Source organism: Podarcis bocagei (genome assembly GCF_964188305.1).
Source record: "Podarcis bocagei genome assembly, chromosome: W".
Lineage (NCBI taxonomy): Eukaryota > Metazoa > Chordata > Lepidosauria > Squamata > Lacertidae > Podarcis > Podarcis bocagei.
Genome location: NC_138131.1, coordinates 33,434,292 through 33,460,550, shown reverse-complemented (window position 1 = coordinate 33,460,550; position 26,259 = coordinate 33,434,292). Strand labels below are relative to the sequence as shown.

The window sequence follows — 26,259 nt, the reverse complement described above, 5'->3', positions numbered from 1 at the left end:
GAATCCAACATGTGGGATATGTCCCCATGGAAAGCCTAATTGTGGACTTCACAGAGCTGGTCCCTTCTAAGGGATTCAAGTATCTCCTTGTGTTTGTAGATACTCTTACCGGATGGGTTGAAGCTTTTCCCACCCGAACTGAAAAGGCACGAGAGGTAACTAAGAGACTCCTCACTGAATTGATCCCGAGGTTTGGATTACCTAGATGCATTGGAAGTGATAATGGGCCAGCGTTCATTGATCAAGTAGTACAAGAAGTAGGTCCAGCGCCGAGGGCCTTCTGGCGGTTCCCTCATTGCGAGAAGCGAAGCTACAGGGAACCAGGCAGAGGGCCTTTTCGGTGGTGGCGCCCGCCCTGTGGAATGCCCTCCCATCGGATGTCAAGGTGATGGACAACTACCTGACATTCAGAAAACATCTTAAGGCGGCCCTATTCAGGGAAGCTTTTAATGTATGATATTTTAGTGTTTTTTGGTTTCTGTGGAAGCCGCCCAGAGTGGCTGGGGAGGCCCAGCCAGATGGGCGGGGTACAAATAATAAATTATTATTATTATTATTATTAAGGTTCAGGAAACACAGAAAAGCAGTGGTGACTTCAAGTGATAAAAAAATACCGAATGGAATCTTAGAAGAGCAAGGTAAAATATAAATTTGATTTACTTAATATTGAAAATCTTAGGTTTTTTAAAGTGGTAAATATAATGCTGAATGTAAATGTTTGGTTACTGAAATGTTTGTTACTGTTAGTTGTTGTTTTTATTTTAAAACTTTCTTTACTTTTTAAAGCAACTTTCGCTTTTGTAGTAATATGCTGCTTACAAGTTTCTATCTATAACAGGGTGTAGGATCCAAGACAAAGACTGGAAATTGAATATATTTATATTTAAAGTCTAGTTAGACTTGGGCCACTTTTTACATATTATAAATGTTAGGTATAGAACCGAGAGATCATCTGGAACATGAAATACGGATAAGAGCAGCTGATGATGGAAAGTTGTTTCGGGAGGAATTTAATGTACGTCTTCATATTTTGTATTTAATGTTGCGTTTTCTTCAAAGACACAGCAAGTACAGGTAACAAATTGTGTGTAATACTTTTATTTTATTTTTTATATCCTGCTAATCTGCCTGGGCTCCCCCTGCTACTCTTCCTCTAAAAGAAGAAAAGGTGTAGGACCTCATGTTTAAAATTTACATGTGTGCATCAGTTGGCATTTGTTTCAGGCTAAGGTATGGGCCTGTACTATGTAAACCTTACCATCTTTCCTTTTTGATACCGTGCCATTTAGAAACATTAAAAATCTTGCTGAGGCATGACCAGGTTTGCCAGTGAAGCCATGTAGGGGGCTGGCCTTGTATTCTATTTACAATCCATGCTGTGCCTGAACTCAAAATGGCTCTTCATTCTCAGCTCCTGTGTGCTTAACTATGTTTCCTTTTATCAACTTATCTCATACAAAATAATCCTGAAGAGGAATATAGTGCCAATAAAAAAACACAATAGAGTTATACAGTCCAGCTGTCAATAAACAACAAAGCAGGAAAGAACACATAGGTAGTTAAAACACCTGTTTGCAAAGTGCAGCATTCAACCAAAAGGCTGGGTGAATAAGTAGGTCTTCCGTTCACACTGATAGTTTATAAGGCTCCTTGCCAGCTATATTGGGGGATGGGAGGAGTTCTGCAGGGTGCCTCTATTGAGCAAACACCATCATAGTTTTACTCCACCTGGCTGGTTCAGGTTCAGGGCAGCTTTGCTTCCAGTCTGCCCATCCTGACTGGTCATTCAGCCACCCCTCCAGGTTCTCATGTGCCAAGTTCCTGTACATCATTTCCAGCACACACAGAGCCACTGTGCTACAGCATAAACAATTAAGGGCCTTGGCAATTCTCTCCTGTAGAAATACTGAAGAAGGGGGAAAGGCAGAAAAAGCAATGTCATTTCATAGTGGTGTTCATATTCTCCAAACCTAGGGAGTTTCTCCCAATACTTACATATCTGAGCGACATTCTGTCCCGTGTGCCACAACTTTCCGAAATCCTATCTCCTATCAAACATTCTGACCTTTGCCTTAAAAGCTATGGAGTTTCCCACTCCACAGTGCCTTGTTGCAAGAAATGGGGATTAGCAACTAGTTATTGTGGAGAAAAGAGATAAATAATCACCAAGCTATCCCACAACTCAGAATAGCGTGCAGGCATATGGGTAGGTGCCGAAAATCCGTGAATCTTGCTGAGGCCTGAATTGTGGTAGCAACTGTGCATCATTGTGCTGTTATTTGCCGCTTTGCGAATGGGATGTGGAGAGAACTGAAGCTTCTCAGATACCTAGGGAAATCTACAGCTTTCCCCTTCGAATCAGTGACCTGTGATATCCTGACCTTCCTACCGATTAAAAAATATATGACAATTTTGAGGAAGCAGAGGCATGTTGTTAATCTGAGCACAACCCAGAGAGGAGTGTATGTTGCTACTCAGGAACCTTTCCCCCAAGTTCTGGCTCCCTATTAGCAGTAGTCCCTAAATATCTGCTTTTAATGGTGCTGAAGGTTTCTTGTAAATACGATCCTCACCTCGTTCAGTAAAGCAGGCTTGCTCTTTCGTTTCCTGCTACATTGTGGTTGCATACAGCAAGGCTTTCTTTTTCCTGGCTGCTCGCTCACTAGCAGAAAGGAACATACTATGTTGGGTTTGCTCTCTGACCTCATATGAACAGTTCTGTGAAGCTGAACTTACTCCTTACATCAGGTCTCATAGATGCAGCCATGGCAATGAAGGAACAGCATTAGTTTAGATTTGAGTTCATCTAAGTGAAAAAGCAAATGCCAATTAAACCGTCTCTGTTATGCAGCAGTGCTATAATATAGGAGGAGGCTATAATTGTCAGGATTGCATGTCAGCAGTTTTTATTATGATTATATGCTTAAAATGTGCCTTTTTAAAAGTAATAGTGCATCTCTGTCAATTAAATGTTTTATCTTTGCATGTCTATAAATAAATAAATCATAAATAATAATAATTAAATACATCCTGATGCCTTGGCACAGTGTGGATCTCCTAAATATATTAGGTGATTTCATAGTAAAAAAAACTTCTCCTTCACTAATTATGTTTATTACTTTCTAATGGTAATTTACCCTGCCTCCAAAATGGAAGAATGTACCAATGTACCTATTTTAAATGTAGTAATGCAAACTACATGAAACCCTATTTTAAAACACGGAAGTCCTGGTCCGGATAGAGTGATGTATAACAAGGTGTTGCATGTTACTACTGGCTTGAGAGAGAGTGTATTTATTCCTACTAGGATTGAATGATTTGACTCCAAGGATATATTGTGGTACAGGTGTGCACACTTTCCAGTGCAGCTGGAAATCTGTTCATAGAAGCATGCCTCCAGGTGCATTTCTGCCCTAATTGATTGGGACATGAACCTAGTGAATATCAACGCTGCCTTCTGGCGTTGATGGTCAGATGGTATGTTATGTATTTGATGGGCATGTCTAAGGCGCAAACTACATGTGTCACTTAAATTGTAAGTGAGTGCAAGTTTTCTTCCACAAATTACAAGCACAAGGTCCTGGTGTGGATTTGGAACCTGGATTTCTATGCAGACATATCTTCTTTAAAAACTTTAAAAGTTTATAGTCATTATAGTTTCTAATGAGCATTTATATGTGGATTGAAATAGATTTCTAAAAACATAGCACATTAAGTTAATCACATCACACACACACTTTGATTGTCCTATTGCCTTGCATATTTTGAACTTCTTATTTTGGATTCACATGACTGGGATTTTGAGTCCTTCATCCATACTCGATAATCTCGTTCATTTTCAATGTTTATGCTTCAGTTCTTAATGGCATGGTCACTACATGAGTCATTTTGAGATTGTTATTTCAAGTTGCCAGTGCAAACAACAAACACACATCTTTCTTTGAAACTGGAACTTATTCCTGGGGTTGATGGATTCAAAGAATTTTGTTAACCTTTTCATGTGGGCATTATTGAGCTCCATGGGATACAACTGTTTTACTTAAACCATCTCCTCTATGTAACTACTCACTATAGTATGCTGTTTTGAACTGACACTACATATTTTTCCTGTAGTCATTACCTCCTGGATATATGCAAGGAACACTTGAGATGGCAAATAAAGAGGAAAACAGAGAAAAGAACAGATATCCCAACATACTACCTTGTAAGTATTAATGATTTGTTGATTTATTATAAATAATAAGGTTTATATTAGGAAGGACCAAATTCTTATTAAAGTAATAGTGTTTTCCATGCAAGTACCCATCTTAATTTGTTGCAGAAAGAAACAACTGTATTGTGGCATCTAAAGGCTACAAGCTTTAGCCCTAGCTTTTATCGACTAGAGTCTCCTTCAACAGATCCATGCATTGGTACTATTCTCAGTTGGCAGATACAAATGCGCATGGATAAAGTGAAAAATAGTAAACATTTCGGCCAAATGACCAAGATGTACAGTGACTGTTGTGTGTTAAGCTTAAACGTATTTACAGTGGAGACCTGTCCCATTTTGCTACCTGAGGCAAAACAGGAATTGCCTCCTCTCCCCCTCCTCCACTTCCGCCATCACCACTCCCACCTCTCACCAAACTTGGTGGAAGCCAGGGCACTCCTCAAAGTGTTGCCACTTGCTTGGCAACGTCACATGCCAGAACACCTCCCTATTGGCGGCACAAGCAGGCGGACGGAGCTCTTGCACTTCTGCCACCTGAGGTGGACTCTTCACCCCCATCATGGGTGGGCTCTGTATATTTAAGATAATCACATTGACAATTCACAACACTGATAACATGGTTTTTTCTAACCTTTGCTAAACATATATAACTGGGGAGGTAACCATTATGGTTTGATTATGGTCTAAATAAATGGACTCAAACTTCCTGAGTTCTCCTTCAGCTTTGTCCTTGTTGGTAGGTGATACCAGGATGACAATCGTTGCTTTGATTTCTTTCTTGCCCTTCATCATAAGGCCTCAGATGACCTGCAGCAATTTAAAAGTACAATATTAAAATCAATTTAAAATAAATTACAGTCAAGAGAATAGGGTGACTGCACATGAATGAATGAGTTCCTGTTGGTGTTTATCTGATGCCATTAGGTCCTGTAACAGTTTTGCCTGAGTGCATTTGGGGACAGAGCTGGTATCAGGGTTTGTAGCAGTGCCCTGTCCCAGGGCTTCTGTCTCTCCGTTAGGCTGGGTCACCTTTTTACACGAGGGGCTGAATGTAAACAAGGGAAGGCCTGTCACCCCAGGCCTGTGAGAGAGAAATATAATTGTTTAGGATGGCTGTACATCACTGATGATACATTGGCATGGTTTTAGCTGGTTGCTGCTGGAGGCAACAGTAATAGCATCAGCCATATTAAGGCTGTTCATATGCTGATCCCGGACAAGTATCACTTCTAACCTGCCCTTCTTCTGTCTGCGTAAGACAAACAGGTCAGTCTCTACATGAAAATTATAAATGGACAAATATTTGACAATAGAAATGGCTGCATTCCGAAACAGTGAGATGGTATTTTAGTCTTAGATGAAAACTTAATGTTAATATTCTTTGAGAAAGGAACTTTAAAAGTGGACCGCGGAGTAAAACTGCTGAAGTAGAATTCATCAGTAAATTTGATTTTGTTTCATGGTCTCATTAATGGTTTTTGTTTTGTTTTGTGTTTATTATGTATTCTCATTTTGCATTTTTGTGTTGTGAACTGTCCTGGGATACTCGGATGAAGGGTGGTATACAAATTTAATAAATCAAATGGTGTCGCTATTGGCTTAAGGTATTCATCAGGCAGAATAATGTTTTTAGAGTTTGTTTTGTTGCTGAGAAGAAAACAATGTGTTTCAGAAGGTTGTCAGCACTGTATCTATATTTGCCAAAGGAGCTTCTAATTGTGTATGTTTGTTCTTTACAGACGACCATTCCAGGGTAGTTTTAACGCAAATAGGTGGACTTCAGTGTTCAGATTACATCAATGCTTCATATATAGATGTAAGTGAATAGATTTCTTTTTAAATTACTTTTTAAATTTGTTAAGCAAGCAGCACATTGACAGTTTTGAAATTCATATTGTAAGAGCGTAAGTTTAAAAGACAACTGTGTACATTTTTCCCCTCCAGGGCTACAAGGAAAAGAATAAATTTATAGCAGCTCAAGGTATCTCCATTATTTCATCCATTTCTCTTTTTAAATGTTTTGCTTTAAACATCTGCATGTACAAAGCAATTTCAGCAAATGTGTTCTTCAGAATTTACCCTTATGCTTAGGCAGTCAGATTTTAAAGAGCTTTTTGAATACAGCTTTGGCTTTATACCCCACTCTGCATGTTCACACATTCCTTAGAGAAAAGGGAGGGTAGGTGAGTAGCCCTGCTCCAGGCATTTAGCCTTGGACTGTTTCTATGCCATCCATTGCAGCTGGCATGCTAACTCAGAACTCAGAACCCAGACTTGAAGGATGGGCTGCTCAAGACATGGACTAAGCACTTAGTGCAATTTCATCCATTTCTCCAAATTACATCAACAGGCAGCCAGGCCCAAGGCTGAGCCCTATATAGCACATCGGGAAAAGGTGTGAGCAGCCAGGCAACAGTAGTGAGAAATTAACCACCACTTTGCCAACCTTCCACATGAGGAATTACATCTTCTACAAAGTCCCTGCCTTGTCCCATCTCCTGCTGGTGCTCCAGTTGTGTGAGAAGTTGCCATCTAGAAGCACCCCAAGTCAAAATGAAAGGGAGATTTTGGACAATGAAAGATAGCATGGTCACAATGACATCATTCCTCTTATGTAATATCTCTATTTTGTGAGAAATGCTATTTTTTAATAAGCTGCATTAAGATGCATAGCTCCGCTTTAAACATACAGTAAATATGGGAAGCACATGGATTTGTTATCAGACCATTTCCATCTAATGAAAGTGCAGCCTTGTCCTCTATGAAGTTACCCATTACATCATATTTGGAGGCCCTACACTGAGTGCCCTATCTTCTGAGATTAGACAGGACCTTTGCTGCCTCTTTGGATAGCCTGTCTACATTTGTATGCATGACACATATGCTAGCATTATTTAGGTGCTAGATGAAGACAGATTTATTTGCCTGGGCTTTTGTTTGACAATTTTGCTTCTGGGCAGCATTGCTACTGCTTTAGTATTTATTGTGGAATTATTTGGTTGGTTTTAAATCTTGTGAACTGCTTTGAACATTATTATCGATGAGATATTTTTAAATAAAGGAAATAAATATTTTTACCCTTTTCCTTTTTAACAGTACAGTAGTATTGTTTGTGGTCATCATAGTTTTTGATTAAATAGCTGTGTTGTATGTGTAGGCCCTAAACAAGACACTGTAAATGATTTCTGGAGGATGATATGGGAACAAAAGTCTGCAACTATTGTCATGTTAACAAATGTGAAAGAGAGAAAAGAGGTAGGACACATTTTGAAAATATTTCCCCTCATACTGTTTGGAGTTTTCCCATAACTCACAAGACTGTTACTAATGTTACCACTTCCTGTTCCGAGTTTTTTAATAAGTCTGGGGTTTCTGACACAATCGCTGCAGCATGCTGGCTTAACTAAACTTTCTTTACTTCTGAGCAAATAATTGGTGACTAACTGAGAAACTTAATGGTGTCTGTGTGTCATTTCTGAATCATGTTTTCAGTCAAATGTGAATGTTCGGGCTTTAGCCCTGGTTTATGGCAGTTGTGAATTACCTTTAGAGATACAGTCATACCTCGGGTTACAGACGCTTCAAGTTGCGTTTTTTCGGGTTGCAGACCGCCGAAACCCAGAAGCACTGAAACGGGTTACTTCTGGGTTTCAGTGGTCGCGCATGTGCAGAAGTGCTAATTCACGCTTTGCGCATGCGCAGAAGCTCCGAATTGCAACTCGCGTGCGCAGACGCGTCACTGCGGGTTGCAAACGTGCATCCAACACAGATCACATTCACAACCCGAGCGTCCACTGCACATAGTTTTCATTGGTAGGAAAATATGTATTATTTATTCTGCATATATTTTCCACCTGGGAATATACACTTGCATAGGGTTAGGAAAACGTCTTTTAAGATAGTAATTTGTGTAAGAAGTCAAGAAGAGGCTGCTGGATCAGGCCAATGGCCCATCTAGCATCCTGTTCCCACAGTGGCCAGTCAGATGCCTGTGGGAAACCTTCAAGCAGGACTTGAACGCAAGAACACTCTTCCCTCCTGCAATTTCCAGCAACTGGTATTCAGAAACATTACTGCCTCCAGTGTTGTGGGCACAGCATAGTTATTATGACTAGTAGCCATGTGTTGTGGGGGGCAGGAATGGCTGAGAATTGTTTGACTGCATTTTTCTCTTCCCTAATCCACTGCCAAATTTCGTTATCTTTCCTGGAATGCTAGATGGACTTTCAGGCTCCAGCTTACCTTCCAGCCCAATTACTAGTTCCTAGAATAAAACTGATTTCATAAAATACAATATGAAATTTCCCAGCACATCTGCAGCAGGGTAGAAGATGATGGCTGGAGCGTATTCGTGTGCATATTCATTTCCTGTTGTGCTTTTTAGGTAGCTAATTAAAAGTGAATAAGGTGTGTTTGGAAAGCAGAAAATTATAATAGTAATAATTTTTAAATTTATATCCCACTCTTCCTCCCAAAGAGCCCAAGGTGGCAAACCCAAGCAGTAAGACAAGAAAAACATCTAAAGGCAATTCCAATACAGATGCTAACAAAATAAATATATCTCGGTCACTGAGAAGCATGCAACTTTTATTGCTCAAGGATGACCTCTCCTGGCATTCATAGAGAAATGTTGACAGAGTTCTCAACAATTCTCTCATTGTATGCAGTATAGATTTTTAAAAGAATGTCATGTAACCATTGGCTACAAATGGCTCTGGATTGAAATTATTGCATCCTGCAACCTGGAGAAACGGGCTTTTAGAAATCATAGGGGGGTGAAGTCATACCTTAATGAATTTTTGGTCCTATTATATTTCATAACTCACTATTAATATAGTTAGGCGGTGTCAGTTTCAGTTTTAGAATTTTAAAAAGCATACTTTAAATAGACTCAAAATAATTGTACAGCTTTATAGTACAGCTCAGTTATTTGAGGGGCATATATTGCAGCTTGAAGTGACTGTGTGTGTTCTTTACATTTGCACAGGACAAGTGTTTCCAGTACTGGCCTGATCAGGGATGCTGGACTTATGGAAACATCCGAGTTTCTGTGGAGGACTGTATAGTTCTTGTGGATTATACTATTCGGAAGTTTTGTATTCAGTCAGTAAGTTATAGACCCCATTTAATATTTCTCATAACTGGAAAACATTCCTGATCTATTTTTAACCTCTAAAATACGTACTTGGAATTGTCTGTTTTTGTTGAGTGAAAACTGTTTTTGTCAGATGAAAACTTAGCTCTACTCAATACTTACATTTTATTAAACTGTGCCCGAAGTGAGATTTCATTTGGCATTCTGCATGTAGTTTTTGTTTTCATGTTGCCATTAAACACCGAAGGCTCTAGTAGCTCTCTGTTCTCTGAAGCTTCTTTTGGGAGCGAAGTGTCTCTAGCTCCAATTGGGGTAAATCGTTCCCCATCCACTTGCCAGTCTCAGGCCAGGGGTGCTTACAGGTTAAGGTGTCCCCACAATAACTCTTGCTGAAAGAAGGGGAAATGTGGGTGCATGAATACTAAGTTCTAAGTGAGCACAACATGCAAGGTCATGGAATATGCTTATGACTTACAAAGTGAGGCCACTAAGGCACATGCTTTAATTTGCAGTTTCTATGCTTTTTGCTGGCAGCTGAGTGACTCTGTAATTCTCTTTATATACTGAACATTTTAAATTAATTCTTAGTCTAGGCTGCTATTGCTGATGTCTGAAGAGGGAGGGATCGGTCACACTAACTGGATTGTTTGCTGATTTTAGCCAAAGAAATCAATGGTCATACTCATATTCTGTTTCTGGCTCTCTAGCAGGTTTCTGATGGCTGCAAAGCTCCCAGGCTTGTGACACAGCTTCATTTCACCAGCTGGCCTGATTTTGGAGTGCCTTTCACACCTATTGGAATGCTCAAATTCCTAAAGAAAGTAAAATCATTGAATCCTGCACATGCTGGACCAATTGTGGTTCACTGCAGGTATGTGTATGTATAAATATGCAGGTACACACACATACCCATGAAAACTTACCTTGGGGTGGCCTAACAGGAAGTGGGCAAAATCAATTTTTGCGTGCTTAAGCAACAAGTGTCTCCTTAATGTGGGCTTTTCCTACTAGGGTCTCTGAGAAAAAGCAGAACAAGCCAACATCAGAACTAGTATCAGGAAACTGGCTTCTTCTTGATGATGATTATTATCCGTATTGTATCACCTGTGAAAAAAAAGCAAAGGTTTCTCCTTAGTTATTCATCAGCAGGGATTAATTTGTCCCCTTTTCCATTTTGAGAGACGGACCATTTGTTGTGACTTATGCCAAGATAAGCTTGTGCAAATCTCCCTTCAGGAATCTTTTTTACAATTTTAAAAATAGCCCATCGTTCAAAACTTTACTATCAGCATAAATATATTCATAAAGTACCAGCAGTTTTCTAGGTTAAGAAAACAATACAGTCACTGCCGCAAGCTTAGATATGGCACAGAAGTGAAAAAGGATAGCGATGGAACAGGAAAAGGAACAAGCTCTTTGTAGTAATGTAGTTGTATTCTTAGCAGTCTATGTAGCTACCAGTACCATGAAGGAGGTAGGGGAAGGCAGTTTGAGTCTGATGGAGGAGGAAGCATGGGTGATTCATGCATTCTTAAAACACACTTGAAAGTAATCAACGCCCAATCAAAATATAAAAATGCTCTTTGTACAACTTGTACCAGGATGCTTAGAAGAAGTGGTATCGCTGATAAACTTTTTTGTGTGTATATATAATAAATGGGAAAGGGTCTAAGGAAATAAGTTATGATTTAGAAAGCTGGAATATGACATCACAAGAACAACAAACCGAAATAAAATAATAGGATACCAGAGGAACATTTATGCCTAGCACAGGATGCCAGGCCCTTTTCCTCTGAAAGGAAGGCTGAAAATCATTTGAGTTATCATTAATCAGAAGCAACCATGCTCCCTCTAGTGGTTGTGCTATTAAACACTAGGCCAGTGTTTCCCAACCGGTGTTCAGCGGCACACTAGTGTGCCGCGAGACGTTGCCTGGTGTGCCGTGGGAGGGAGGCGGGCGAGTCGGGCGGCGAGAGGCGGGGCGGCGGCGACGAGGAGAGGCCGCCCAGCGCGGGGCTCTCGCCGTCTGCCTGCCTGGCTGCCTGCGTGGCGCTGACGTCACGGGGCTGTAACGTGCCCCACATAGGCACACGCGGGGCGGCGAGCGAGCGAGCTCCCACATCCCATCGCCGCTCGCTTCGGCCGGCCTACTGGGCTGTCGCAGGCGGAAGGCCTGCGCATGCGCGATGTTTTCGCGCCTTCGGGATTCCCTTCACGCCTTCCTCCTCCCGGGTCCTTGAGAGCGCGGGAAGCGGCAGCGCGAGACCGGCCGTTGAGCCTGGCAGGTATTGCGCTTGCCAAGGCAGTCATGCAGATCATCCTTTATTATCCTTTTTAAAAGTTGCATGTGGGATTGTGGCATTGTGCAAAATGCATGAATAAATCTTTCATGGAAATGGGCAGTGACACAAATCCGTAGTCATCCAGGAGGTTCTGTAAAGCAGGCAGCAGTTGGGCTTGTTTGGGCGGACAGTCTCTTCCCATACTATGAAAGAAAATGGATAGTCAGCACAAGGAAAGCCAAGGCCAGGTGAAATAAGGATCACCTGGGAAATACAGAGAACTGGACTATCAGGAAATTATTGAAATCCTAATCACAAAGAGTTTGAACAGTGTCCCACATAACCTTTGTGGAGCTTTAAATAGATTTTATTTTATTTTATTTTATTTTATTTTATTTATTGCAATGCATTGCATTGCAAACCACTCTGTGGGTATTTCTTTATCCCGAAAGGCAGCCTAAATACTTTAATAAATAATAAATCAATTCATTATAAATGAAATTGAATTTAGATTCACAGTATAAGCACAATTTAAATCAGACTCATGCCAGCTACATTACTGCCCTGGAGATGTTTGGGTTGAAAGGCTGAATACTAATTCAATTAACAACGCCAACAACAACCTTTTTACAGGCATATGTCAAGGGCTCAGCACCTCCTTTTAAGTATTTGAATCCGTTACGTTTACATGGATATTTCCCCAGCTTCTAATAACATTTGCTCTCTTCTCTCATAGGATTTTCTCATAGGATTTACTTTCTTTGTGTTTATTTGATTCCTATTAAAGAGAATTACTTTATATATAGTCAATATAGGCGCAGAGTTAATTTTTTAAAGATTTTCTAATGGTGGTGTGCCTCGAGATTTTTTTCATGAAACAAGTGTGCCTTTGCCCAAAAAAGGTTGGGAAACACTGCACTAGGACAGTATTTTAGCATTTCACAGTAAATCAATACTGTACATTTTTATATCTAATGTTCATATTGGTGTCAAAATGGTATTTTAGAATTCAATTCAGTATACAGTGTTACCTCAGAAGTCGAACGGAATTGTTCTGGAAGTCCGTTTGACTTCCAAAACGTTTGGAAACCAAGGCACGGCTTCCGATTGGCTGCAGAAAGTGCCTGCAGCCAATCGGAAGCCGCATCAGATGTTCGGGTTCCAAAGACCGTTCACAAACCGGAACACTCACTTCCGGGTTTGCAGCGTTTGGAAGCCAAAACATTCGACTCGCAAGGCATTCGGGATCCTAGGTAAGACTGTATTTAGCTCTTTATAAGGCCAGCATAGTTGCTAGTTAAAAATAAAAGGTGAGTCTCAAGTTCAAGATCCTAAAGTAGTTAACTTGAGGATGTGCAAAGTGTGTCTTAAAGTGAAAAGAGTGGGTGGAGGAGGGAGCCCTTGTCTTACCTCCTGATTTCCCCTCCTTAGCCCATCCCATGGGATAATTTTCCACACAGATACCGAAGTGAGTCCAGCTGCTAGAAGAACAGCAGCTGAAGGATGGCTCTACGTGGAAGAGCAGAAAGCAGCAGGGAGGTTTCAGTAGCCCCTGCCTACGCAGCCGTTTTGTCACTGTAAATTGTACTACAATATGTGTGATCGCAGCACACTTGCAATTAAAGGCACAGTGAACCCCACATTATGTAATTTGGCCATAAGCAGCAGGAAGTAGATTCAATATTACTTATGGGTATGGTCCAATGGTTACTTGAATCTGAGTTACTTTGGGTTTCTATCCCAACTTAGATTTATTTATGTTCATTCAGACTTCTTGCTGTGAGTCAATGCGAAGTAGCCCTGGACAAAGAATGAAACCCTGTTGCCTTGGGACCTTTGCAAAAAGACTGTCTCACAACTGGGCAGGATTCCCAGTACGTTTCCGAGCACAATTCAAAGTGTTGGTGCTGACCTTTAAAGCCCTAAACGGCCTTGGCCCAGTATACCTGAAGGAGCGTCTCCACCCCCATCATTCTACCCGGATACTGAGGTCCACCACTGAGGGCCTTCTGGCGGTTCCCTCATTGTGAGAAGCCAAGTTACAGGGAACCAGGCAGAGGGCCTTCTCGGTAGTGGCACCCTCCCTGTGGAATACCCTCCCACCAGATGTCAAAGAGAACAACAACTACCATACTTTTAGAAGACATCTGAAGGCAGCCTTGTTTAGGGAAGCTTTTAATGTTTGATGTATTACAGTATTTTAATATTTTTTGGAAGCCGCCCAGCCAGATGGGCAGGGTATAAATAATAAATTATTGTTATTGTTATTGTTATTATTCCAGGTTGCGAGAAAGCCTTTGAGCATGCAGCCATATTTGCAAAGGACCCATACATGTTTTTTACATAAACACGGAGGGTGGGATTGCTTGGCGATCCCTACTCCTGTGTTGTTAAGACGGAAGCATTGCCTAAATAGGGGGTCCTGTCTCACAATAAACTAAATGCAGGAGATGTTGATACTGCCACTAAACGTAGTGGAGAGAGTCTGCTCTGACCTGTCATAGTGCTTGCAATATAAGTAAGGAAGACAAAGAAAATCAGAAATATTGGGAGTAAGACTTCAGAAGAAGGATTGCCAAGTCCAAAAAAGTTACTGCAATATGTTTCATCATTTTCCTCCTAATTCCTGTTGCGTTTCCTTTCTTCTTAAGTGCTGGTGTGGGTCGTACAGGCACATTCATAGTAATCGATGCTATGATTGACATGATGCATGTCGAGCAAAAAGTTGACGTTTTTGAGTTTGTGGCAAGAATCCGCAATCAACGCCAACAAATGGTTCAGACCGATGTAAGTAAATAAAATACACCTTATGTCAAATTTATCAATCTTTTCAGCTTAAAAGATGACAGAATGACTCAGCCAATTGGAGGGAGGTGTTGGCCAACATTTTCTGCCCTCACCCATGAAAAACATTACACCTTTTGTCACTTGTGAGTAGGAGCAGGAAAATGTTTGCACCCTGGGAATTCACCTGTGCTCCCTTAACAAAAAAAAAGTACTTCTTTCCTGTCTTGATCTGCTGTTCCTTTAATACTAAATCAGCTTTGCTTGTCCTCAGTGACATTGTCACTTGGCTAATCATGGTTGGCTATGTGATGACATCCAATCCAATCCAAATCTTTATTATGGTCATAGACCAGCATCTAGTTCATCTATGTAATGACATCATTATTCCAAAGCAGACAAGACCTATTTTTTAAAAAAGTGTGCCAAAGCAGCAGCCAATTAGAGCAACAAATTGTGGGGCCAGGGATAGTGGAAATTAAGGCAGATAGTGGAAGTTCTCCACAGCGAACTCAGTCAATCCACAGGGGTCAACTCGCCATCCAGGGATCAGCCGCACAATGAAGTTTCCCACAAAGAGCTCAGTGCATGGCCCAATCCATTAGAGTTGATCAGGCAGCCCATCTGCTGGGCGGTAAGTCCAGCCCTGCTTTCTGCAGGGACAGGCTGCGTGACTGAGTTCACCACGCGGCAGTCAGTCATGCAGCCACGCATTTACCTGCCCTCACCTGACCATGTTTGACATCGAGTAGGAGGCAGGTTGAGCACGGTTTGAGGAACGTCCTTGTGGGCTTAAATTCAGCCCACAGCAGGAGGTTCACCACCCTGGCCTCTATGATACACGGGTAGTGGGGTGTTCCTAGTTAGTGTAGACCAGGGATAGCCAATGCCCTCCGGATGTTGTTGGGACTGCAGCCCTGGTCATTTGCCATGCTGGCTAAGGCTGATGGGTACTGTAGTTCAGGGACATCTGGACGGCACCATGTTGACTACCCCTGATGTAAACAATACTGGGCTAGTCTGACATAGTATAAGAGAACTTTCTAAGTTCCAGAGATACAAAACATCTGTATTAATCCTCTTGCCCTGAAAAGCTTCAATTCTTGCACCTTAGCACAGTCTTATTTTTCGCCATATTTAGTCTCTGTTTTCTTTTCTTTTTTTAAAGGTGTGATTCATTATTTGTGTTCTAAATGGCTCTTTGTGATTCTAGAATGCTTTTATGGAGTGTGAGCTGTTAATTTATTCTGAAGGATGAAGCTTCTCTGTAGTTTAATGTTGTTTTACCTCTCCAGACAAATCACTAGCTGAAACCAAGATTCTTCCTTTCCTTTACCGTTTGTGGTTTGTCACCAAAATTCCTAAATGCCATAAGGATGAATTATTACATATGGATAAGATACGTTTTATCATTATGGGAATAAACTTAGGTCAAGCTCATGCTTTTTCTAGCCTTTTGTGTGGCCAGAAAAAGGGGATAGTAGGTTTCACTTCAACTTTTGTTGAACTGCCTTAGGATGATTAATCAAAATTCAAACAAACTGTGATTAATCTCCAAGCCTTGGTTTTTGAATCTGGATTGTTTCAATAAACCATATATTAGCCACATTTTAGGATTTTGATGTAATGCTGAGCTTGGGTTAATTGAAAATGGAAGTGAAAACTTCCAAGCTCCTTCCAAGCTCCGGTGGATAAGAGAGGGATAAGCCTAGACTTGTTCCTTTACAGTAAACTGTATTTTATTGGCTTATTCAATCATAACGTATGTGTAAGTTTTTTACCTACCACTCGTAAAGGCAACAGTTACATTTCTGACTACTGTATAAAAGTGTATGAGATAGCTTGAGGTTATTCATATCATATATTATATGCGATTAGTAATATTTAAAGTGTCCTGGCTTATAAAATGGCTTACGTTCTTTACAGATGCAGTATTCCTTCATTTATCAAGCCTTACTTGAATACTACCTCTATGGTGACACAGAACTAGATGTGTCCTCCTTAGAAAAGCACCTGCAGCCATCGCACAATGCAGCACCAAATCTTGTCAAACTAGGGCTAGAAGAAGAGTTTAAAGTAAGTATTAAATAAAATTTTACAAAGATTTCAGGCTCACACTTAAAAGAAATAGTTTCTTACTCTGATTTTTAAAAGGTTAATCATCTTAGAGTATTGGGTTGGGTATTTTTTAGATAAAGAAACTTCACCTGAATTAGAATTTGGTGATAACAGTCATATTATGCATAGCATATATAATATGTCTGGAGTTATGAATATAGTGAAGTAAAGTTTTAAGGCTAACACCAGTTATACTTTCTCGACTTAACTGTATCTCAAACCATTCTTTTGCATTTTGAGATCTGCTGAATTTGCAAATATGAACAAAAGTAATTGTCCCTTCTACTTTTGGAAGTTTTTTAATGTTACATTCATACATACATTTGCGGTATAACATCAATGTTCAGCTTTCCTGTATTGCAGGAGGTTGGACTAGATGACCCACAGGATCTCTTCCAACTTTACAATTCTATGATTCTGTGTGTAATACTTATTGTTTAATATGTACATACTACCTTTATTTTTTTAACTTACTTTACTTAAATTTAATATACCACGCTTTATCCATAGATCCCAGGGCAATGTACAATATTAAAAAGATAACTTACATAGCATATTTAAAAAAAATAAAAAACCACAGAAAAATCATAATAACAGTCTCTCCACATATAAAAAGCCATAGAATATTTAATGGCCAAAGGCTTGGGTTAAAGAGGAATGTTTTTGCCTGGTACCTAAAGACATGTAACGATGGCACCAAGCAAGCCTCTCTGGGGAGAGCTTTTCACAAATGGGGAGCCACCACAAAAAAGGCCTGTTCTCATGTTGTGAGCCTCTGAACCTTTTGGGGAGGGGAGGGACAAAGAAAAGGCCCTCCAAACACAGGGGCTGGGTAGGTCCATATAGGGAGAGGCGGTCCTTAAGGTCCTGAGGTCCTGAGCCGCTTAAGGCTTCATAGGTCAGCACCAACATTTTAAAATGGGCCTAGAAACCAATTGGCAGCAAGTGCTGTTGGGCAAGGATTAGCGCTATATGCTCAGCTTGTCTTGCCCCAGTGAGAACTTGGCAACTGAATTTTACATCAGCTGAAGTTTCCAAACTGTCTTCAGAGGCAGCCCCATGTATAACACATTGCAGTAATCTAACCTAGAAACAAGTAATACATACAAGCTACTAGAAATTGAACTGTACATATCACTCTTTCTAGCTACATACCTTGCCTGCAGAAAACAAAAGCAGTGTGTCTTAGTTTCCAGGTTTTAAAAAATTGCTTTCCATATAGGTGTAACATAAAAGAACACAGGTGAAGGTTTATGTGGTTTGGGATCAGGTGAATCAACTAGAAATCTCTAAAAGGAACAGAATATCATGAAATTTTGATGTGTACCTGTTAGCCATTTTTGGTATTCTGTGTTTTTATACAGTAATCTACAAAGTCCTAGCCCAATTTCTCTTTTTGCTGTAGAAATTAACAAATGTTCGAATAATGAAAGAAAACATGAGAACTGGTAATCTGCCCGCAAATATGAAGAAAGCCAGAGTTATCCAAATCATCCCATGTAAGATACTAATTTTCCTCTTTGTAAAAACCGAAATACTTGTATTTATCCAAATTAGTAGTGTACGGTTATGTTACACATTCAACAGCAGGTGGCACTGCTAGGCTGAAGTACAAAGATATATCGTAAACTTGATTCTACGAAAGCCTGAAGCTTCATATCTTTATTGTATTATTGACTATAAAATGCTAAGTATTCTAAGAAACCTAATATGTGGTGTTTTTGTATTTTAGATGACTTTAACAGAGTGATTCTTTCAATGAAAAGAGGTCAGGAGTATACGGATTATATCAATGCTTCCTTCATAGACGTAAGTGTTTCTGTGTATGTGGAATATGTGTAGTACTGATTTTTACAAGTCTTTTCAGCAGTCAACTTTGTTTTCGACTAGCAGGCAACATGGTTGCACATGTGCCTTTATCATTACCACATGAGCTATATTGAAGAGTAACTTGAGAATTTTCAAAAAGAATCAAATTATCAACATCATAAAAAGTATGGCTTTGCACTTAAAATGTCAACAGAGAGAGACAAACCTCCCTGCTCTCCTTGTTCCTTAAGAGAAAACAGAAATTGAGGTCCCCACCTGCAGCGAAGCATTTTCTAGCTATCAAATAAGAATTTTCCTCTTCTCCACTTCTTCCAAATACAGTTCAGCTGCCTGAACAGTATTTACTCCTTCATGGTCTCAGTCGTAGGGTTCATCTCTATATACACACTGCCATCTTTTTTTCTCTTGACCCTTAGATTTTTATTTTATTTTCTAATACTTTAATACAGTCCTCAAGGGAAGCTTAATAAGTCAGTTAATGAACCCGGTTAAATTCCCACAGTCTTTCCAGTGCCACCTAATTACATTTTCAGACACCTGGTGGATTGTCCATTGGCTTTTTCTCTCTTGTGGTGTGTGTGTGTGTGTGTGTGTGTGTGTGTGTGTGTGTGTGTGTGTGTGTGCGTGCGCCTACAGGGCTTGCATGAAAGTCTGTCTCGCAGGAGGTGGGTGGTGAGAAGCACCTGGCTCCCTCTCTCACTCTGAAGGACCCCATTTGCCCGTTCTCAGAGGCCTCACAGAAGTCTCACATGGGTGGCAGCAGTAAACACAACCATGCAAGGCTTCTTCAGGGCTGACTTGGCAGCCAGGGGGCCAGGTGGAGTATCAGTTCATCATGCCCACATGAGGCAGCCACCTGAGATTATTGCCTGAATTCAGATCATGAATGGCAGCTGGTGTGGTGTAGGGGTTAGAGCAGGGGTAGGCGACCTGAGGCCTGTGGGCCAGATGTGACCCAATTGCCTTCTCAATCCGGCCTGCGGACGGTCCAGGAATCAGCATGTTTTTAGTAGAATGTGTTCTTTTATTTAAAATGCATCTCTGGGTTATTTGTGGGGCATAGGAATTCGTTCATGATTGCAATGCAATGCAATGCAATGCAATGCAATGCAATGCAATGCAATGCAATGCAATGCAATGCAATGCAATGCAATATAAATCTTGTGTTTTTCTATTCCTGAACTGGTTTCCCTCTTCTTCCATTGTATGTAAGGGACTAACTAGTTTTCTGGATTTGTGGCTCATTCTGGAGCTTTCTGAAAAGAATAGTTTGTTCTAATATTTCTGATATTTCTAGTTAGTCTAGAATCACTTTTAGGTTGCCTGGAGTTAAAAAATTGAAATCACCGAGGCATCAGGTAATCGTTGCATGTATTTTTTTTACTGTGAAGGGCTATCGCCAGAAGGATTACTTCATTGCAACACAAGGACCTCTTCCTCACACTGTGGAAGACTTCTGGCGAATGGTGTGGGAATGGAAATGCCACACAATTGTAATGCTCACCGAAGTTCTCGAAAGGGAGCAGGTATGACCACTTTGCCCAATTTTAAAAAAAACAAACATATATTTTTATGAATAGCGTAAAGTGTGATGAGGAAATGAAATTTTTCTTCAGGACATTCCAACCCACTAAAAAAAAAAAAAGAAAGATAATTAGCCTATAAATAGCCACAAATATGCTTCATACCACCAAATCTTAGCAAAGCCCAGCTGTGTTTAGCTGCAGAGTGCTGTGCAGACTGGGGACTTTGTGATGTCACTGTAGTGTTTTGCTGTTCTTATTCCTCACCCCACTTTTTTTAAAAAATGCTTTGCTCTTGAAAAAAGATTTCCAGGCTAGGAATGAGACATGTAGTAGCATGGTTTCTGATGTACACAGCTTCACGCGAATTGTACCTAACCTGGCTTGATGATCCTCAGTACTGAAAATTCAGACAAAAATTGTCACAATTCTAGGGAAAGTTACATATAATCAAGTCAATTGGGAAATCAATGGGAATTAAGTGTGCTCAACTGAGTGCTAAGATGTCAGTGGAGCTTAATAGTGCTTACTTAACGTCCTCTGGACTGCACTGCGTGTCAGCAGTTGCATGGTGTCAAGAAGTCTGCATGTTTGGTGCAGCATCAAACTACATTTCTTAACTTAAGGTGAGCTATAATGGGTTTTACAGTTATATCCATTTCAAGCGTTGCTGAAATCATTGTTAAGTCATTACAAAAGCAACTTGTGTTGTCATATGATTCGTGAAAGTTTTTAATGTGTCTTTCTAACTTTTCCCCTTTTTAAAAACTTTTCATTTGTCTCCCAAAGTACAGAAGTATTGCATGTCAAACATATGCTTGTGTGACATCAATTTCACATAGAAAACAGGCATCAACTAAAACATGGAGAATGTAGAACTTCCTGTATTTTTCTTCTTCTGTTCAGTACTCAGATACAGGGGCATTAAATAGTTATTCTATATAATATGTAATGTGCGATTGGAGGGAGGGGAAGGAGACAGGAACTAGTTCTTACTAATGTTTTTGAGGAACCAGTGCTGTATCTGCATGAATATATTTCAACCAAGAAGTTCTGGAGGCAGCATTCATTCCCTTTTCTTCCCTCAATGTTACAGGAAAAATGTTTTCAGTACTGGCCATCAGAGGGATCTGTTACTTATGGAGAGATTACCATTGAGATAAAGAGTGACTCACTGGCTGATGCCATAAGCGTCAGGGACTTCCTGATTATGCACAATCAGGTATTAATGATAACATTTTAAATACGTCTGTGTCCGCTGTGGTTTTCTGAACTTCAGGGTTGCTTAAAGCCAACTGAAATGTAAATTTAGCTCAATTTAGATTACTCGTTAAAATCCTCTTACCTTATATAAATCACATGATTAAGTTACATTGACCATATATGAAAAGGTTCCTATAGATAAGAAGGTATGTAGCTGGCTTCCAGTGTTCCGTTCCACTCTTGAAGCTGCATTGAATTTGTGGTTTTCTTGCTTTTGAATGACCAGGAGAAGCTGGGCAGACTTGTCCGACAGTTTCATTTTCATGGATGGCCTGAAATTGGAATTCCTGCTGAAGGGAAGGGAATGATTGACCTCATTGCAGCTGTCCAAAAGCAGCAACAGCAGACAGGAAACCATCCCATTACAGTGCACTGCAGGTAAATAGTTTTGTATTTTATTTTGCTCTATACTCCTTTGCTTGTTTGTAAGTTTGCAATATTTCTATTCTGCCCATCAATATTTCCATGACAAATATTTACAAAAATGTAAAAATATATTTACAATTTTTTTAAAAAAGACAATAATTTTCTATAAAAAACATACACATTTACCAATCTAGTAGCCTTGAAACGATTTTCTGTACTCTGGGAGTTTAAGAGGGAATGGACAACTATGACAAGATACTCAGTTATCAGAAATGGGGCATTTGTCAGCAAAGCTTTAATTTCACTTTCCTAGAGTGATAAAGTGATATTAAATAAAGTGATATTACACAAAGTGATCAGCAATGGGGAACCTCTTGGCCATGGACCTAATTAGGTCTGCCTGGCTTCTGAATTTGGGCTGCAAGACCATTTTGGGCAAACTACACTCACCTACCAGTCACCTATTGTCATAAGATGTCAGCTACGGAGATCTGCTTTTGTTGGATAAACTGTGTTCATGATTTTGAAGCCCAATTTCTTATTAGCTAGAACTATAATTCATACATTACGTTAGCTTCAGTGTGTAATGCACAGCAGTCAGTCACATAGTGATAGTCAGGCTCTGGCTGCTGAGACAAGGATGTTTCTAAGAGTTTCCAGAAGTGCTAGGAACTATGTTTATATATTGGTAGTTTAGAAACAGCATGATGTAAACCAGTGTTTCCCAACCGGTGTTCCGCGGCACACTAGTGTGCCGCGAGATGTTGCCTGGTGTGCCGCGAGATGTTGCCTGGAGGGAGGCGGGTGAGTTGGGAAACACCGCTCTAACACAAGCCAGCCGGGGTCTGCCTCCGCGTTGCATCAGCTTCCTCGCTCTTGGCGCTCTGCTTGCCAGCCTGGTGGCCTCTGCCCCGCCCCGAGACTGGAAGGGAGGGGCGGGGCTTCCACTGCGGCTGCGTCTCTGGCTCTTTCGACTCATTCCTCCTCCGAGTGGGCTTGAAAGAGCGGCTGATGGATGAATCGGCCGGCGACCCTGAAGCCTTGTGCAAAGTAGAGGAGGCGGAGAAGCGACGGCAGGGAGCTTAGGCGCTGCATCCGGCTCATTGCGGGAAGTCAAGATGGCAGCGGGTCAGTGTGGGAAGCAGCTTTTTCCCTCCGCCGCCCCCTCTCACCGGGAATAAAGGGGGCCCCACTGGGGGGTGACGTTGTAGAACGCAGTGTTCTTATTTTGGGAAGGTTTGAGGGGTCGGACTAAGCAGGTTGGGGGCTGGTCTGGGCTTCCGCTCCCTCCCCTCCCCACGGAGTGTACCTGTGGTGCAAGGAGGCGCTCTGAGCCACTGATCTGGGAAAGGAAGGAGGGCGAGGCGGCCTGGCCAAGTGCAGGGGAGACCCGTAGTGGGGAGCAGGGGGAGGAGGAGGCACCGAGGAATGGAGGCGGGGGAGACTCCCTCGCTTTGCAGAAACTGCAAAAAACGAGGCAGGAATTGGGTTTGTTTTTGTAGCTCAGGACATGCTTCGCTTCTGGTGTGCCTAAGGCGGCCGCCCCAATTATCCCCTAGCCCGTCTTTCCAGGTGCTGCCCCCCTCCACAAAGGGCCATAGAACTGTAGAGTTGTCAGGGGTCCCAAGGGTCATCTAGTTTTAAGTTTCTCTTTCAAAAAGGAAACGTGGGTTAAAGCGGCGACGCCGCCCCCCACTCACTTTCCTGCTCTGGCTTCCCTAACAGTTTTCCGAGTTGCGTCACTGGATCCAGCCCCCTTTTCCACAGGTGACACGGGGCTGGAGGGAGGGAAAGAGGGCTTTACGTCGCGCACAAAGGCAGCCTCCTAGAAGCGCTCTGGGCCGGCGCCGTTTCGCCGAAGGCGCCGGAGGACCCCCACCCTCAGCTCCTTCAGAAAGGACTGGAGCGGAATAGCCCTTTCTCTTCTTCCCCAACCCTTGTCGTTGGAGGAGTCCCTCAGTCCCTCGCTTTGCTGCCTCCTCCCCCCCCCAACCCCCAAAGCTTGGAGGTTCCCCGGCAAGGGGGAGGGGAAAAAATTGAAACTTACACTTTCGTGCGTCCCTCCCGGCGTGACGCTGCGCGCTGACGTCACGGGGCTGTAATGGTGGTGTGCCTCGAGATTTTTTTCATCAAACAAGTGTGCCTTTGCCCAAAAAAGGTTGGGAAACACTGATGTAAACATTTATGCACATAAAGTGATTGCAAGATTAAGGTTGGGTGGTTGAAAAATTTAGACGTGAGTTTATATTTCAAGAAAGTTTTCCTTGGCTAGTAGAACTAAATTCCGTTATCTGCATGAAAATGTTTATATTAAGCAAATTGGCATAATTTATTCTGCTTCTGCCAGTCCTTGGAAAGAACAATGAGGCAATGCAGGGATTCTTCTAAGTAGCAGGGAATCAATTCAGGGTGTATTTTCACTGTATTGAATATGGATTTGGTAATATAACCTGTTAAAGAAAAAAAAGTATATGTATTATAGTGCTGGAGCTGGAAGAACAGGTACATTCATTGCACTCAGCAATATTCTGGAGCGAGTCAAAGCTGAGGGTCTCTTAGATGTATTTCAAGCTGTGAAGAGTTTACGACTGCAAAGACCACATATGGTGCAAACACTGGTATGTTGTTTTAACCACAAAAATATTTGTCAAAAGGATAATAGGATGTTGGTATTTGAGCAAACTGTCACAACACAGGACTTGGGTGTTCACAAATACATGTCGTGCCAATGCTTAGTCATGTTGCAAAGCCACACCACAACAACTTTTGAAACTGCTGAATAGCCTCTGCACAGTGCTATAGGGTATCTTGGATTTTGGGGGGCGGGGGAGAGGAGTGTACAGCTGGTCCTCTGAACAGCTAATAGCAGTGGCAAGATCCAAATATCATTGCATACTTTTGCAATCAAGGAATTACGGCAAGGGTGGCCTCCCTATATATAATGGGCAGATTAATTAGAGCTGGTTATTTGTGCTCTGCTTGCCTCTCACAGTTGTTTTTAAAAACAATAGCAATAGTCAGGTTTACATATGTGTCCTGGTATCAGAATATAGCCATTTTTAGCTGTCTTTTGATGGCTCCCCTACCCTGAGAGGCAGGCTATAACTAATTAAAATGAAAAAGTAAATGGGAAACTTCTTGATTTGACAGTGACTCCTGATAGGATTTATGTTTTTTTTAAATGCTCCCATTGGGCTCACTGTCCACCTCTCATTCAAAGTCTGCTTTCTCAGTGAACCAACTGTTGTTGTTGTTTTAGTTATATTTTAAAATTAATTATGCTACCACCTGCAAAAAAGAAAGTGTTTTAACAGGATAAGAAATTAAAAATGTTGTCTGTGAGATATGATTATGTTCTAGTTTAGAGTTAAACATGCTTCACTGGAATTGTTATGATTCAGAGAATTTTCATCAGAGTAAATGTATTCTTCTTCTCTTTTCAGGAACAGTATGAATTCTGCTACAAAGTGGTACAAGATTTCATTGACATATTTTCTGATTATGCCAATTTCAAGTGAAAACTCCTGCCTTATTATTATTAATTTAATCATCTGTACAGAGATTTGTAAATCATGTTAATTTATTTCCATTGACTTTTTAAAAACTCTAAATGTACATACTACCATGTTTGGCTTGCTCGGAATGCCTCCTTAGATGTATAAATTATTCAAGACTTTTACTCTCTGATCCAAAGGAGCATGCGCAGAACTGTTTAAAAAAAAAACCAAAAAAAAAAACCTGAAGAACCTGTTTGATTCCAGAGTCCCACTTTCCTTCCCAAACAGCCAAACAGCAGGATTGCTATTGTTTTGAAATGCTCAACATGTGCAGCTTCAGCACATAAAATAGGGGAGCTGCACATCTAGCACACTTTTGCATGTGGGACACCCCATTCAGCTGGGGATATATGTGCAAAGGCTGTGTCTGTGTATCTAGTTCCCCAAGCTGGATCAAGGTGATCTTTAAGTTTTGCATAACAGATGGCCGTGTACAATATATCACAGTATAAACTATTATAAAAATAGGGCACAATCCAGCCTATGTTAGGCATATTCAATACCCACAGATTTCAGTGGGTGTATTAAGCTTATGCTTAAATTTTTCCCATTGAAGTTAATGGGATTTGGAGTCCAGTTAATGGTCTGGGAGCACTTGATGCTGCAGCACTGCTGAAGCTAAGTGTGCATGGATCTGATCAGCCCCTTGGATGGGAGTCCATCGAAGAACAGGAAATAAATACTTTTAAAATTCATTAATGGGACTTCAAAAATGCTTGGTTTTGGCTGGATCATACCCATATTTTCCCCTGAACATCTATGAAATTCTGACTTTTACTTTTTACTTTTTAACTTTTAGATGACTTATAAAATAACCCGTGTTTATAAAGCAGAGGAATAAGAGTAAATAGGCTGGATCCAAATCCGCGCACATGACAATTATTTCTCTTAGAGCAAGTTCCACACAATGGCCACATGCTACTAGGAAACACTGTGTGAACCCCACTGAAATGAGTGTGGCCACCCAAGAGCATATGCATTTGCTTGCTGCATTCATCTCAGTATTTGCAGAGTATTCTTTTTTCGGTTGTGGCGGTGTTTTGATGCTTTTATGTTCATCAGCACCTTGCTCCACTTGTAAACCTATTGATGCTAATGTGAACTGCTGACTGTGGAAGACACTATTTGAGGTGCTCTAGAAAGTTGGTTAATATTCTACAACTATTAATCTTAACGGTCAATAGCCAGGTTATATCTGTTTGCTTTTTTTTGTATTTTTAAAGCATTC

The 26,259-nt window shown here is 41.0% G+C and overlaps 1 protein-coding gene and 1 long non-coding RNA gene across 3 annotated transcripts; one reads left to right on the top strand and one right to left on the bottom strand.

Moving 5' to 3' along the window:
* Positions 1–956: 956 nt before the first annotated feature.
* Positions 957–25,177, top strand: LOC308577895 (receptor-type tyrosine-protein phosphatase epsilon). Of its 2 annotated transcripts, none has more exons than XM_081178268.1 (16): positions 957–1,015; positions 4,114–4,204; positions 5,953–6,029; positions 6,158–6,194; positions 7,371–7,468; positions 9,201–9,320; positions 10,019–10,179; positions 14,242–14,377; positions 16,301–16,450; positions 17,898–17,991; positions 18,225–18,301; positions 19,714–19,848; positions 20,942–21,067; positions 21,335–21,486; positions 23,957–24,092; positions 24,918–25,177. In XM_081178268.1, exons 2-16 carry the CDS (start codon positions 4,132–4,134, stop codon positions 24,990–24,992), a joined length of 1,647 nt encoding a protein of 548 aa, XP_081034394.1. In that variant the 5' UTR covers positions 957–1,015; positions 4,114–4,131; the 3' UTR covers positions 24,993–25,177. The 2 variants fall into 2 exon arrangements, with proteins under 2 accessions (XP_081034394.1, XP_081034393.1); XM_081178267.1 differs by having other exon boundaries at positions 10,016–10,179.
* LOC308577913 lies at positions 17,656–21,141 on the bottom strand. The gene is made up of 3 exons (XR_014003768.1): positions 21,093–21,141; positions 19,827–19,952; positions 17,656–17,781 (listed from the first exon to the last, which is right to left on the bottom strand). It is a non-coding gene; the product is annotated as an uncharacterized lncRNA (long non-coding RNA).
* Positions 25,178–26,259: the final 1,082 nt, after the last annotated feature.

Coding starts and splice junctions, on each gene's coding strand:
- LOC308577895 (XM_081178267.1), top strand. CDS start 4,132: ATGCAAGGAACACTTGAGATGGCAAATAAAGAGGAAAACAGAGAAAAG. Junction 6,030..6,157: donor TCAATGCTTCATATATAGAT/GTAAGTGAATAG, acceptor TTTCCCCTCCAG/GGCTACAAGGAAAAGAATAA. Junction 21,487..23,956: donor CCCATTACAGTGCACTGCAG/GTAAATAGTTTT, acceptor TATGTATTATAG/TGCTGGAGCTGGAAGAACAG.